The following is a 16271-nucleotide window of genomic DNA, read 5'->3' on the forward strand; positions in this document are numbered from 1 at the left end:
TGCCTTCTCCTCCCTGTGTTGATAGTTGTTGTTGGCAGTGCTATATGAGTCTCTCCCTCCAGGAGATTGATGGCAGTAATTGCAGTAGTAATCAAAGGACTGTGCAGGGAGCTGTTCTGCTGTCAACAAGGAGCTCATCGCTACCCCCTCTCCTTTGTCCTGCAGCCCTTCCCCAGACTGTCGATTTAAAGGACTTACCTGAGTCATGTCATTAGGACACCCGATGGGAATTCTAAAATAAGTTTGCAATTAAAAACTTTTCTTATTGAAACAGGATGTCCAGTTAGTCCCTCCCTTTTCAGTCTGTTTTCTTCAATCCCATGACTGTACTGGACTGCTCTGTGCAACAAGATAGATGTGTATATGACCCATCTATTCAATAATACTGTGTGTTTATGTTCTAATTCTTTCATTTCTATGCCAACTCTTCTGTTGACTATACTGTGATTGCAGTGTCATGCATCACTGGGTTGTTTGTGGTACATATTACGGTGTTAAACAGAGGTTTGGGTTGTTAGGCGCTGCTGTGCCATCTGCTCACTCTGTGTATATCCACTCTGGGCTCTGTTTTAACAAACCTAACGCAAACATAAATCTCAGCGCACTTGCTGTTGCGTTGTTGGTACAGTACTGTTCAAAAGTTTTAAGCAGGTGTTAAAAAATGCTGTAAAGTAAGAATGCTTTCAAAAATAGACATTTTAATGGATTATATTTATCAATTAACAAAATGCAAAGTGAGTGAACAGAAGACAAATCTACAACAAATCAATATTTGGTGTGACCCCCTTTGCCTTCAAAACAGCATAAATTCTTCTAGGTACACTTGCACACAGTTTTTGAAGGAACTCGGCAGGTAGGTTGGCCCAAACATCTTGGAAAACTAACCACAGTGCTTCTGTGGATTTAGGCAGCCTCAGGTGCTTCTCTCTCTTCCTGTAATCCCAGACAGACTCGAGATGTTCACTTCCAGGATTCCTTGTTCTTCTTTACGCTGAAGATAGTTCTTAATGACTTTCTCTGTATGTTTGGGGTCTTCATGCTGCAGAATAAATTCGGGGCCAAACAGATGCCCCCCTAATGGTATTGCATGATGCATAAGTATCTTACTGTACTTCTCAGCATTGAGGAGACCAAATCCCCAAATGACCAAATCCCCAACTCCATTTGCAGAAATGCAGCCCCAAACTTGCAAGGAAATTCCACCATGCTTCACTGTTGCCTGCAGACACTCATTTGTGTACTGCTCTTCAGCCCTTCGGTGAACAAACTGCCTTCTGTTACAGCCAAATACTTTTGTATAGTTGAGTCGCTTGGCCTTGTTTTCACATCAGAGTCATAGCTTTTTGGCCGCAATTCTTCCATGACGGCCACGACTTCTCCGGACAGTACAGTAGATGGGTGTATCACGGTCCCACTGTTTTCTGCCAATTCTGAGAAGATGGCACTGCTGGACATCTTCCGATTGCAAAGGGAAGTAAGCATGATGTGTCTTTCATCTGATGCAGATAAGTTTCCTTGGCCGACCACTGTGTCTACGGTCCTCAACGTTGCCCATTTCTTTGTGCTTCTTCATAAAGAGCATGGACAGCACATCTGGAAACTCCTGTCTGCCTTGAAATGTCTGCCTGGGAGAGACATTGCTGATGCAGTATAACTACCTTGTGTCTTGTTGCTGTGCTCAGTCTTGCCATGGTGTATGACTTTTGACAGTAAACTGTCTTCAGCAACCTCACCTTGTTAGCTGAGTTTGGCTGTTCCTCACCCAGTTTATTCTTCCTACACAGCTGTTTCTGTTTCAGTTAATGATTGTGTTTCAACCTACATATTGAATTGATGATCATTAGTACCTGTTTGGTATAGTTGTTTAATCATGCACCTGCCTATATGCCTACAAAATCCCTGGCTTTGTGCAAGTGTACCTACAAGAATGTATGCTTTTTCAAGGCAAAGGGTGGTCACACCAAATATGGATTTGATTTTTCTTCTGTTCACGCACTTAGGCAGCCTCAGGTGCTTCTCTCTCTTCCTGTAATCCCAGACAGACTCGATGATAGTTCATTGATAAATATAATCTATTAACATGTCTGTTTTTGAAAGCATTCTTACTTTACAGCATTTTTTCACACCTACCTAAGACTTTTGCACACTACCGTATGTCAGAAATATTTTGGATATTTTTTGACAGTGGGAATTATTTGCGCAACACCTGTCATAAGTGCAAAGAGGCAGGCCTTCTATGATTTAATAGATTGTAGTTGTGAAGAGTGCTTGATCACTCATTGGCAAAAGAAAACCTGCTCCAAAGCTTTTCATGTGGTTGTCTATTTACGGTGTTTGATGTTTCATTCTCATAAACTCCAATTCAGCAGGGGTGTCGTTTATTAAATACAGTAGCCTACAGTTACCTAACCCCTAGATATTAACAAACATGTATTCAGCTTTTCACATGAACATAATATCCAGTTTAAAGAAAAAATGAGAATATCTGTTGACTGTTCTGTTTTGTAAAGGTGGTATTTTAATAAAACATAGATGATAGGCTACTGATAAAGTTACTGTGCCATAACCGACTGTCTTACTGCTAAGATCAGCTTTTATTTGGTCTTAAATATCCACAGTTGCACTGCCTGAAATTGGCACTTTGGCGCACGTTTTAAGGACACACCTTAGATATTTCCAACCCTCGCACCTCAGTGCAAGCAAGCAGATGTTAGACAGGTAAATTACCTAAACACTGGCACAAGGGATTGAAAATAGCAGAGTGCCCATTTTTACAAGTCGAAATTGCCAACGTGTGCATTTGACATTTGCTCTGCCTTATAAACGCCAGAAATAGAGCCCCATGTGTTAGTTCATGGATAGCCCTGCAAAGGCCTAGGTCATTTTTGTCTGGTAAGGAGTTACTTTTTGTGTGTGATTTTATTGAACCGATAGGCCAGTGGAGAGAAGACAGATAGTAACTGTGTCGCTGTGTGTTTGTGTCTATCATCACAGTGACTGCGTGTTTGTGTTGTGTGCAGGTGGGCCAATGTAATGTGTCTGACAGTGGCTGTGTGTTTGTGTGTTGCATGACAGTTACTGTGTGTTTGTGTCTTGCAGGGGGACCAACCGGAGGGACTCTGTGGGGGGCGGGACTGCTCCACCTGCCAGTGTTTCCCTGCTAAAGGAGCCCAGGTAAGACTCCTTACACATACAGTACACACCGTCCAATCACAACATAGACATCCCACACCACACATTCTAACCAGGAATTGCCATAAACCACAGAAGGGGTGCTCAAGCCTTGAAGTATGTAAATGAAGTGATGAGGCTGAAATGTCCACACAATTGAAATGCCAACGTGTTTTCAGAGCAAACTTCGACGTCATAACCGTCATGCCAGCCCTAACCGTCAAGAGTATGTAACCAGTTTGGATGTATGGTTTATGTGAATGAAACAGCTGGAGTGTTTATAGTCCCATTAGCCAAGTGTCACAACCTTATCAAAATAATTATAGTAAAACAAAAGCTTTCTACTGCAGCTGACCTGAATGAATGAATTGACATAATATGGGGCTATTATGTTTAGTACCCATTAGGGTCATACACAAGTGTTTAGGGATCTGAACACATAACTAAAATGAAAATGGGTCTCCGTGTTTAGATTGTTAACACAAGAACATGTTTATTCACTGTAACACTTTTTAAACACAGGAACACGTTTATTCAGCACAAGGCGTTTAGGTTTTAAAGGGTGTAAAGCCGTTTTTCATATTTCCCAGCATGCCTTTCGAGTGAATGTGAGAGACAAGGTTGTTGCAACTCCTATTTTGCTTTATGACCACATACTATACACTTCAAAAAGCCTTTAGTTATGGTCTATTTATCCTCAAGATTTTGGTCTGAAAATCCTGACTCATGTGCCACATCAGACCTGCAAGTCACAATGTTCTTTTTAGTAATTCCTATTGCAATCCAGCCAGAAGGATGATATCCAACAATTGGAATATTTTATCCCCCACAACTGGCCCTCAGAATGACTGCTAAAGGAGAAAAAAAATAATAAACAAGACTACCTAAACCAACTAGACTGGAATAACCATCTCAGTAATGGGTGCAATAAGTCCAACACCTGACAGATTGGATTAGTTTATGATAAAAATGTAAGTTATTGATTTTTGTTTAGTGGAAGGTGAATTAATCAATTTGTATGAGGAAACAAATATTAAAACAATCTATTCTAAAAATCAACCTGCACCAAAGCATGCTGGGAAATATGATAATGAGCCCCCCCACACAATTGTTTTTCACTCTGACATGGAACCCAAACCGGCTGCACGCTGTGCCATCGTGCATACATGTATTTTGTCCCCCCACACCAAACGCGATCATGACACGCAGGTTAAAATATCAAAACAAACTCTGAACCAATTATATTAATTTGGGGACAGGTCGAAAAGCATTAAACATTTATGCCAATTTAGCTAGTTAGCTTGCACTTGCTAGCTAATTTGTCCTATTTAGCTAGCTTGCTGTTGCTACCCAATTTGTCCTGAGATTTAAACATTGAGTTGTTATTTTACCTGAAATACACAAGGTCCTCTACTCTACCAATTAAATCCACACATAAAACGGTCAACAGAATCGTTTCTAGTCATCTCTCCTCCTAGGCTTTTTCTTCTCTTGACTTTTGCGATTGGCAACTTTCATAAATTAGGTCATTACCGCCACTGGCCTCGTTTGTCTTTCAGTCACCCACGTGGGTATAACCAATGAGGAAATGGCACGTGGGTTCCTGCTTCTATAAACCAATGAGGAGATGGGAGAGGCAGGACTTGCAGCGTGATCTGCGTCAGAAATAGAACTGATTTCTATTTTAGCCCTTGGCAACGCAGACGCTTGTTGAATAACATAGATTTCTAAATATATTTTGCAACGCGAGCGGTGTGGTCAGCCTATGAGAGACGATGGGAAAGTAAACACTAGTGTTTGAAATCTGAACACTTAGGAGATTTTAAACACAGACGTGTAGGTTAAATATATGTTTCACGTTTCATGGTTTTAGAGTGTAGATTTCTAAGGTTGGAGAATCTCAGCATAGATTTTGAGCTGAAGCTGGTAGGGATGTGCCTTCATAAAGGAAACGTTGTAACCTTCAGCCTCCCTAAAAATGACTTTCACTCTCTAGAGATTGGGCAGACTATGATAATATGAACATTGAGAAGTATTTACGAGATGTTGAGATTGTCTGGGCTGAGGGCTTTGGGCACTGACCAACAGGGCTATGTATGAGGCTTGGGTTTGGGGGAGGGGGATAGAGAACAAAGTGGGGTGTTAAAATGTGACAGACCGGGTCAAAATAGCAAAATTTGAAATTGTGTTTTTTACATTGGATAAAAGTAGAGACTCAGAGCTACGAAATGGTATATCATACACGCATTTGAGTGGGAAAGTATGGGAAAGTAATTTAGCTTTGAAAGTTGATCAACTTCTATACTCACTTATGAGAAAATGGCCTTTGAATGTTTTGGTACTACCACTGGAGAGCTTTTCTTTGTCTACATCCATTCATCATTGTTCACAGCCTCTTAAGCTTTAGCCCCACTCATCTCTTTAAGGGTTGATCTGAGAGTTCTGTACTAACAACAGCAGTCAAGTACCCCTGTAAAGACCTTTATTATACACAGATTCAAAATAGCTATTGATAACAAATGTGTATTTTGTGGGTGCAGTGGCGATTTTAGCATGTAAATCTTGGTGGGGCAAATACCAGCAAAGCCACTACACAACACAACACTAAACAATACATTAATTGTACTATAACTGTGGCAAACGGTGCCCACAAACATAAAGCTGTCCCAACATCTTACCACTGCTACACCTGGCTATCAGCGGAGCCTTGTCTAGCAGCGAAACAGTTCATTCAGCCTCATTTACTGCCTTTAAAAAAACATAGCTGATATGGCTGACTTGCTTAAACAAATGTGGTTTCTAATGACAATTGAGATGTACAAACTATGGCATAAGAAGATGACTAGCGGATAAGAGGCAATCTGTAATTTCGATTAAGACAATGTGCGAGCTAGGACGGACATAGTCAATATAAGTATTTGTTTTAGCACTTTTGAAAGGTACAGCGACAGAATTCAGAACATGGGCCGTTCTTACAGTGCTCTCCCAGTCAAATTTGACTTTATGCAATGAATATCTGTAAAATTTGGTTTACTCCTTGATGACAATGCAAGCAGCAGTGTCTGTAGTGTCGTGGTTTGCACGTTCACTTAAAGTTGAATAACAATGTCCTAGCTTTTCAAAGCAACAAGACAATGCCTTCATTTGGGAAATTGCAAACAAGTACAAATTTCCTAAACTAATGAAATTTAACAAGCACGAAGGGACTCGAACCCTCAATCATCTGATTCGAAGTCAGATGCCTAATCCATTAGGCCATGGAATCTACATGATACATCCCTATTTGACATAATACAGACTTTGCTATGCAACAACAGACATCAAAATTTTGAACCTGTCCGAATGAGGAAAGCTAGTGATTTTTAACAAGTACAAAGATACTCTTTCCTTCAATCTTGCGATGCAGATTCAGACACAATCATTCTCAGGCCTTGCAGTCTTAGATTATTAACATCAGAAGCCTCCTTCCTAAGTTTGTTTTGTTCACTGCTTTAGCACACTCCGCCAACCCTGATGTCCTTGCCATGTCTGAATCCTGGCTTAGGAAGGTCACCAAAAATTCAGAAATTTCCATCCCCAACTTCAACGTTTTCCGCCAAGATAGAACTGCCAAAGGGGGTGTAGTTTCAAACTACTTTCAAACTACTCAAACAGTTCAAGCTTCTACTTTTAAAAATCCACCTTTCCAGAAATAAGTCTCTCACTGTTGCTGCTTGTTATAGACCCCCCTCAGCCCCCAGCTGTGCCCTGGACACCATATGTGAATTAATTTCCCCCCATTTATCTTCAGAGTTTGTACTGTTAGGTGACCAAAACTGGGATATGCTTAACACCCTGGCCATCCTACAATCTTAGCTTGATGCCCTTAATCTCACACAAATTATCATGGAACCTACCAGGTACAACCCTAAATCTCAGCGATCACAGCCTCATTACCTGCGTCCGTAATTGGTTTGCGGTCAAACAACCACCCCTCATCACTGTCAAACACTCCCTAAAACACTTCAGCAAGCAGGCCTTTCTAATCGACCTGGCCCGGGTATCCTGGAAGGACCTCATTCCGTCAGTAGAGGATGTCTGGTTATTCTTTAAAAGTGCTTTCCTTGCCATCTTAAATAAGCATGCCCCGTTCAAAAAATTTAGAACTAAGAACAAATATAGCCCTTGGTTGACTCCAGACCTGATGCATAAGCATCAGACCTGATGCATTAGATATTCAACTTTTAAGGGGAGTTAGGAACCAATATACACAGGCAGTTAGGAAAGCAAAGGCTAGCTTTTTCAAACAGAAATTTGCATCCTCTAGCACAAACTCCAAATAGTTCTGGGACACTGTAAAGTCCATGGAGAATAAGGGCACCTCCTCCCAGCTACCCACTGCACTGAGGCTAAGAAACACTGTCACCACCGATAAATCCACGATAATAATAATTTCAATAAGCATTTTTCTGCGGCTAGCCATGCTTTCCACCTGGCTACCTCTACCCCGGTCAACAGCTCTGCACCCCCCTCAGCAACTTGCCCAAGCCTCCCCAATTATCCTTCACCCAAATCAAGATGTTCTGAAAGAGCTGCATGATATGGACCACTACAAATCAGCTGGGCTAGACAATCTGGACCCTCTCTTTCTAAAATGATCTGCCGCAATTGTTGCATCCGCTATTACTAGCCTGTTCAACTTTTCATATTATCTGAGATACTTAAAGATTGGAAAGCTACCGCGGTCATCCCCCTCTTCAAAGGGGAGAAACTCTAGACCCAAACTGTTACAGACCTATATCTATCCTACCCTGCCTTTCTAAAGTCTTCGAAAGCCAAGTTAACAAACAGATCGCCAACCATTTCGAATGCCACCGTGCCTTCTCCGCTATGCAATCTTGTTTCCGAGCTGGTCATGGGTGCACGTCAGCCACACTCGGGGTCCTAAACGATATCATAACCGCCATCGATAAAAGACAATACTGTGCAGCCGTATTCATCTACCTGGCCAAGGCTTTCGACTGTCAGTCACCACATTCTCATCAGCAGACTCAACAGTCTTGGTTTCTCAAATGACTGCCTCGCTTGGTTCACCAACTACTTCTCAGATAGAGTTCAGTGTGTCAAATCGGAGGGCACGTTGTCCGGACCTCTGGCAGTTTCTGTGGGGGTGCCACATGGTTCAATTCAACTTTTTTCTCAGTATACATCAATGGATGTCGCTCTTGCTGCTAGTGATTCTCTGATCCACCTCTACGCAGACAACACCATTCTGTATTCTTCTGGCCCATCTTTAGACACTGTGTTATCAAACCCCCAGACGAGTTTCAATGCCATACAACACTCCTTCCATGGCCTCCAACTGCTCTTAAATGCAAGAAAAACTAAATGCATGCTCTTCAACCGATTGTTGCCCGCACCCGCCCACCCGACTAGAATCACTCCTCTGGACGGTTCTGACTTAGAATATGTGGACAACTACAAATTCCTAGGTGTCTGGTTAGACTGCAAACTCTCCTTCCAGACTCACATTAAGCATCTCCAATCCAAAATTAAATCTAGAATTGGCTTCCTATTTCGCAACAAAGCCTCCTTCACTCATGCTGCTAAACATACCCTTGTAAAACTGACTATCCTAACGATCCTTGGCTTCGGCGATATCATTTACAAAATAGCCTCCAACACTCTACTCAGCAAATTGGATGTAGTCTATCACAGTGCCATCCGTTTTGTCACCAAAGCCCCATATACTACCCACCTCTTGGACCTGTATGCTCTCTTTGGCTGACCCTCACTTCATTTTCATTGCCAAACCCACTGGCTCCAGGTCATCTATAGGTCTTTGCTAGGTAAAGCCTCGCCTTATCTCAGCTCACTGGTCCCCACCCGTAGCATGCGCTCCAGCAGGTATATTTCACTGGTCATCCCCAAAGCCAACACTTCCTTTGGCCGCCTTTCTTTCCAGTTCTCTGCAGCCAATGACTGGAACGAATTGCAAAAATCTAAGCATCAGCTATCTGAGCAGCTTTCCGATCATTGCACCTGTACATAGCCTATCTGTAAGTAGCCCACTCAACTACCTCATGCCCATACTGTTATTATTTTTTTTGCTCCTTTGCACCCCAGTATATCTAGTTGCACATTCATCTTATGTACATCTATTACTCCAGTGTTTAATTGCTAAATTGTAATTATTTCGCCACAATGGCCTATTTATTGCCTTACCTCCTTAATCTTACTACATTTGCACACACTGTATATAGACTTTTCTATTGTGTTATTGACTCTATGTTTGTTTATCCCTTGTGTAACTCTGTGTTATTTGTGTCGCACTGCTTTGCTCTATCTTGACCAGGTTGCAGTAAATGAGAACTTTTTCTCATCTGGCCTACCTGTTTAAATAAAGGTGAAATTAAATTAAATAATCACGTGTGTGTGCGTGCACATGCATGTACTCAGTACAGATGCACACACATACAAATCCATACACACCCCGCCCTATACCCACCCTGCTGAGATGTCGGCACACTGACCTAATTGTGTGCCAGCTTGATGAGCCTTATTACGCTCTCTCCCATTCAGGTGTGTTGCCATCGCAGGCCTATGTTGTAAATACTGTTTATCCCGCCACAACACATTACAGCAATATTCCATCTTCACATCTGCTCACAAAATGTAAGTCATGATTGTCAATGAGAGTCAGAGAGGTTTAGCTAGATGGCCAGGCTGTTTTGTGTATTCTGGAATGTGGCAGTGTAAGGGCACAGATGCCACAAAGGCAGCCAGATTCCCAATGATATCCTTTAACAGAAAAGTGACACATTTACTGCTTCCTTGTAAAGCAGAAGAGCACAATAACAGTGGGCCGTGCAGTAAAGTGAGTGTGCACAGGTGCTCAAATATGCTTTGTGAGCCAAGATAGACAAGACACACACGCACACATGCATGCATGCACAGACATGTAAAGAGAATACACACAAATGCATACACATGTACTCACACACGCACACATGCATGCATGTGCACACATACACACACACACCTGTTCATTGAAGAAGTGCCCTTTCAGAAGGCCTCCTCTTTAGTGGCAGGGGGAGCGACTGGTGAGAGGGGACTGGAGACATCCCTAGAATGTTTTGTTATCTTACAGCCTTATTCTAAAATGGATTGTACAAAAAATATATAGATATATATACAAAAATCCTCATCAATCTATACACAATACCCCATAATGACATAGCAAAAACAGGTTTTTAAGAAATGTTTGCAAATATATAATAATAAATCAACTGAAATATCACATTTACACAAGTATTCAGACCCTGAATAGCCACTAGTCAGATACCTGCTCTCCTGCTCCCCTCCCCCCGCTACCCACCCAACAAACAATGAAAATGACCGTTTGTTAAGTCCAGGTAGCCCCTCCCTCTTTCAGTGTGTTTTTTTCCCATTTGGTGCCAAATGAACATGACCTTGTTGGCATCATGAAAAGTGTGAGTAGTGGTGTGCTGACACTCCAACCACAAATGTTGATATTTAAAAAAGTCCAGAAAGGGTGCTCAGTCCTCACACACACACACACTGACTTTGACCTCTCTCCTCGATTTCCACAATAACTAGATGTCTGACCTCAAGACACCTCAAAAAATTCTTACAACTGCGACAAAACACACTCTAGCTAACATACCTGTATTTTATGTATGATTTGTGTGGTAAATGCAGGTAAACGCTTCTTTGCAGGTAAACGTTGGAGTTGGAACTTCTGCTGATGGGTGTACTGGTCAAGGCCTGATAACAGGCTGTAGGAGCTACAAACTTGTTGTATCTGAGTTGGTTAAATGTTGGAGTTGGAACCGTTACTTGTACTGGTGGTGAGTGTACTGGCCTGGTCAAGGCCTTGTTTGCGGAGGCCTGGTGAGAGGCTGTAGGAGCGACTAGCTGAGTTGTATTTAGACAGCTGGGCGCGACTCTAATTTGCTGTACTAGGCCGTCCATGGCCGGGCTCACACAATGGCTGCTGTGACACAAACTCAATGGGAATCAGGGGTCTTAGTGATTTTCACAGGCTTGCGAGCTGGGAGAAAGACAGGGGCACGTAGAGTGTTCAGCACTGAGCTTCTGTCACATCCACTCTGAACACGCCAGTCAACACCGGCTCTATTCCCTAGTGCTGCACACACTTACACTAAGACAAAGACGCACACATAAGTAGACACCCACACATACGCATAGAGTACATGTTCCCCGGCATACACTTTAGAATAGACACATTAACTCACTAGCATAAACGTTACAGTTCTATTCAAGCAAAACACACACTTTTACACTCACACTGTGTGACTCTATCCACTGGGGTATTGGTTGACACTGTGGCTAGATTGTGTGTTTGGGAACAGCCTGCTACAGTATAAACTAAGTCAGAGCTGTGCCTCCCTGGTATAGACCTAGACCCATAAAAATAGAACAACGGCCTGCTTTACTCTTATGGTAGCTACACCCGCTATGGCCACCAGTCCACCCATCACAGAAAATGTACTTCAATGGGAATGTCTGTTCTAGTAATTATATTTCTCTGTCTGTAGACCAGTAGACCAGGGAGACTAGTAGCTAGACTCAGACAGAAAATATGAATCAATATTTGCATCAAAGTGTGTGTGTGGTGTGGGGTGTGTGTGTGTGTGAGCGTGTGCGCAATTGCCCCCTACTGCCCCCTGTAACTTGAATGGGGCACACCCTAATTCCAAAAGTCTTTTGACAATGTAAAAATCACTACATTGACTTATTGAATGTCTTTGAATGCATAATTTAATCTTTATTTATTTATACAACGGTTGGGTCTAATCCTGAATGCTGATTGGTTAAAACCGCATTCCAGCCGGTGTCTATTCCACAAGTTTCTACCGGCTAAATCTATGACGTTAAAATGCCTATGTACTCTGTTACATCTGACTGCGCAATCCACTGTCTCATCAGCCCAGTCAGGCACTTTATCAACTTGATCTCCACTATAAAAAGCATCTAGAAATTATCTCACATTTCTTTTAGACTAACATTTAGTTTTCAACAGCATAGAGATTTTTATAAACCTTGCTGTCTGTCTCTCCAACATTTGCAACATTCTTCCAATATTCAAATTCGAGTCGGGACGAGAGAGACATGTGGGCAGCGTTTCTCAGCTAGTCGAAATCATGAATCGGTTTTTATCATTTTTCTATCATTTTTATGGATATACATACAGTGCCTTCGGAAAGTATTCAGACCTCTTTTCACAATTCGTTCCGGTACAGCCTTATTCTAAAATTGATTAAATTGTCTTTTTCCTCATCAATCTACACACAATACCTCATAATGATGAAGAAAAACATGTTTATAGAAATGTTTGCTAATTTATTTATTTTTTATTTAAAAAATGAAATATCACATTTACATAAGTATTCAGACCCTTTATGATGCTGCAAGCTTGGCACACCTGCATTTTTGGAGTTTCTCACATTCTTCTCTGCAGATCCTCTCAAGCTCTGTCAGGTTGGATGGGGAGCATTGCTGCACAGTTATTTTCAGGTCTCTCTAGAGATGTTTGATTGGGTTCAAGTCCGATCTCTGGCAGGGCCGATCAAGGACATTCAGAGACTTGTCCCAAAGCCACTCCTGCATTATCTTGGCTGTGTGCTTAGGGTCATTGTCCTGTTGGAAGGTGAACCTTCGGTCCTGAGCTCTCTGGAGCAGATTTACATCAAGGATCTCTGTACTTTGCCCCGTTCATATTTCCCTCATTCCTGACTAGTCTCCCAGTCCCTGCTGCTGACTAGTCTCCCAGTCCCCATAGCATGATTCTGCCCCCACCATGCTTCACCGTAGGGATGGTGCATGTTTCCTCCAGACCAGAAAAAGTACCCAATTTTCATACTTGAGTAAAAGTAAAGATACCTTAATAGACAATTACTCAAGTAAAAGTGAAAGTCACCCAGTAAAATACTACTTGAGTAGAAGTCTAAAAGTATTTGGTTTTAAATATACTGCTAAAATATACTTAAGTATTGAAAAAGTGTAAAAGTGTAAATCATTTCAAATTCCTTATATTAAGCAAACCAGATTTTCATTTTCATGTTTTTTTATTTACAGATCGCCAGGGGCACACTCTTACATAATTTACAAACAATGCATTTGTGTTTAGTGAGTCCACCAGATCAGAGGCAATAGGGATGACCATGGATGTTCTCTTGATAATTGCATGAATTTGGCAATTTTCCTGTCCTGCTAAGCATTCAAAATGTAATGAGTGCTTTTTACTTGAGTACTTTACGCAAATGCTCCAGATGTGACACCTGGCATTCAGGCCAAAGAGTTCAATCTTGGTTGTATCAGACCTGTGAATCTTGTTTCTCATGAGTCATTTAGGTGCCTTTTGGCAAACTCCAAGCGGGCTGTTATGTTCCTTTTACTGAGGGGTGGCTTCCGTCTGGCTTCCGGTCTTTCCAGCTTCAGTTTGAAGTGTTGTTGTTGGCTAGCTCCTCTGAACAACAGTGGCCTAACGAGAGAGCACAATTTCTGTGCCAGGCGAAATCCCGCCTCATTAGCTCATTGTTACGGATATGTCCAAATAAATTTCACTAGAAAACAGCTTGAACAAATGCAAATGCATCTACTTTGCTGTTATTCTTGCTGCACTTTTTGACGTGACTGTAAGTTATCCGTAGTTGTCTATCTAGCAAGCCAGGGATAAGAAAGTTGCCAGTATAACACTGAACGACTGGGTCAGGTCCATAGATACATAGATACAGAACAAAAATATTGAACAACTGGGTTGCGTCTTTAGGAGCCGAACCGATAGAACGAACAACAACCAGCCGGCTTGTTCTTCTGTTTGGTGCCTACTAAACGCGACACAGGGCACAATGTTGTGGAATATTCAGTTCAGATATATATACACTATATATACAGGGGTATGTGGACACCCCTTCAAATTAGTAGATTTGGCTATTTCAGTCACAACCGTTACTGACAGGTGTATAAAATCGAGCACACAGAAATGCAATCTCCATAGACAAACATTGGCAGTAGAATGGCATTACTGAACAGCTCAGAGACTTTCAATGTGGCACCTTTCCAACAAGTCAGTTTGTCAAATTTCTGGCGTGAGGAATCATGCTTGGCATGGCCTGGCAGTCCAATGGACGAATTTGGGTTTGGTGGGTGCCAGGAGAATGCTACCTGCCCCAATGCATAGTGCCAACTTCAAAGTTTGGTGGAGGAGGTATAATGATCTAGAGCTGTTTTTCATGGTTTGGGCTAGGCCTCTTAGTTCCAGTGAAGGGAAATCTTAGCATTCAATGACATTCTAGACAATTCTGTGCTTCCAACTTTGTGGCAACAGTTTGGGGAAGGCCCTTTCCTGTTTCAGCATGACAATGCCCCTGTGCACAAAGCAAGGTCCATACAGAAATGTTTTGTCAAGATCGGTGTGGAAGAACTGGATTGGCCTGCATAGAGCCATGACCTCAACTCCATCGAACACCTTTGGGATGAATTGAACTCTGACTGTGAGCCAGTCCTAAATCCCCAACCTCACTGATGCTATTGTGGCTGAATGGAAGCAAGTCCCCACAGCAATGTTCCAACATCTACTGTAATGCCTTCCCAGAAGAGTGGAGGCTGTTATAGCAGCAAAGGGGGTGACCAAATCTATATTAATGCCCATGATTTTGGAATGATATGTTCGACAAGCAAGTGTCCACATACTTTTGGGCATGTAGTGTATATGTTGAAGAACAGGCTCTCTGATATGCCAGCTTAATTCATGATATTTATATGTATTTGTTATTTTCAGTATGTTGTAGCCTTGTAAATGTGATCCCCAGTGTTTGTAACGTGTCACTGTGATGTCCAGGGTGTTCCAGGTGTTTTAGGACGACAGGGGCCTCAGGGGCCACCTGGGTTCCCGGGCCCCCAGGGGCCTCTTGGAGAGAAGGGATATCGAGGAGAGGAGGGCTTCCCTGGCGTATCTGGACCGAAGGGAGACGTGGTAAATTAAATACCTCATATTTAGGATTCTGAGTTTAACCTGACCACTTCACCTGATCAGGTCCCACTTGTGCTGTACTGTACTTACGTTTACTGTAATCATGTACCCAAAAGAATCCCTGTCAATCACAAACTCTCAACTGGTTTTAAGTGTCATAATGACATGGAGAGGGACAAGGAGAAAAATAGAGATCATGACATGGTTAAAGAGAAATAAATATTAGATCTTGTGTGTCTGTGTGTGTTCTGACTCCTGATCTGTTTCTGCTTTTTCAGGGTATTGCTGGCGTACTAGGATATCCTGGACTAGATGGTGTCCCGGTGAGTGTGTGTGTGTGGGGAATGCAAGCATGTATGCACATGTGTATGTGTATACCTGTTGACCAATTCCTTGCCATGGCATATTGTAATACCATGGTTAGCTAAAGAACTGCAAACTACTTTCTGCTCAATACTGCACAGTATACTTCATATGTCATTCCTATGCCTTTTGGACCTCATACGTCTTTTGGGGAAAAGTATACAGTACCAGTCAAAAGTTTGAACACACCTACTCATTCAAGGATTTTTCTTTATTTTTTACTATTTTCTTCATGGTAGAATAGTATTGAGGAATCAAAACAAGTAAATAACACATATGGAATCATGTAGTAAGCAAAAAAAGTGTTAAACAAATCAAATATATATTTTATATTTTAGAGTCTTCAATGTAGCCACCCTTTTCCTTGATGACAGCTTTGCACACTTTTGGCATTCTCTCAATGATACTCCCACTAAGCGCAAACCAGATGGGATGGCGTATCGCTGCAGAATGCTGTGGTAGCCCTGCTGGTTAAGAATGCCTTGAATTCTAAATAAATCACAGACAGTGTCACCAGCAAAGCACCCCCACACCATCACACCTCCTCACCTATGCTTCACGGTGGGAACCACACATGCGGAGATCATCCGTTCACCTACTCTGCGTCTCACAAAGACACGACGGTTGGAACCCAAAACCTCAAATTTGGACTCGAAATGACAGATTGGTCTAATGTCCATTGCTCGTGTTTCTTGTCCCAAGGAAGTATCTTCTTATTGGTGTCCTTTTTTCAGCAAAT

The 16271-nt window shown here is 42.0% G+C and overlaps 1 protein-coding gene across 1 annotated transcript in view; it reads left to right on the forward strand.

The window, feature by feature from the left end:
- Window positions 1–1438: 1438 nt before the first annotated feature.
- The window catches only part of LOC139382213 (collagen, type IV, alpha 4), a 117831-nt gene continuing 102998 nt past the window's right edge, over window positions 1439–16271 (forward strand). The window contains exons 1-4 of the mRNA XM_071126093.1: window positions 1439–1474; window positions 3100–3174; window positions 15038–15172; window positions 15448–15492. Coding sequence (XP_070982194.1) covers window positions 1439–1474; window positions 3100–3174; window positions 15038–15172; window positions 15448–15492 — 291 coding nt within the window. The remainder of the gene's footprint in view (window positions 1475–3099; window positions 3175–15037; window positions 15173–15447; window positions 15493–16271) is intronic.

Source organism: Oncorhynchus clarkii, chromosome 24 (assembly GCF_045791955.1).
Source record: "Oncorhynchus clarkii lewisi isolate Uvic-CL-2024 chromosome 24, UVic_Ocla_1.0, whole genome shotgun sequence".
Lineage (NCBI taxonomy): Eukaryota > Metazoa > Chordata > Actinopteri > Salmoniformes > Salmonidae > Oncorhynchus > Oncorhynchus clarkii.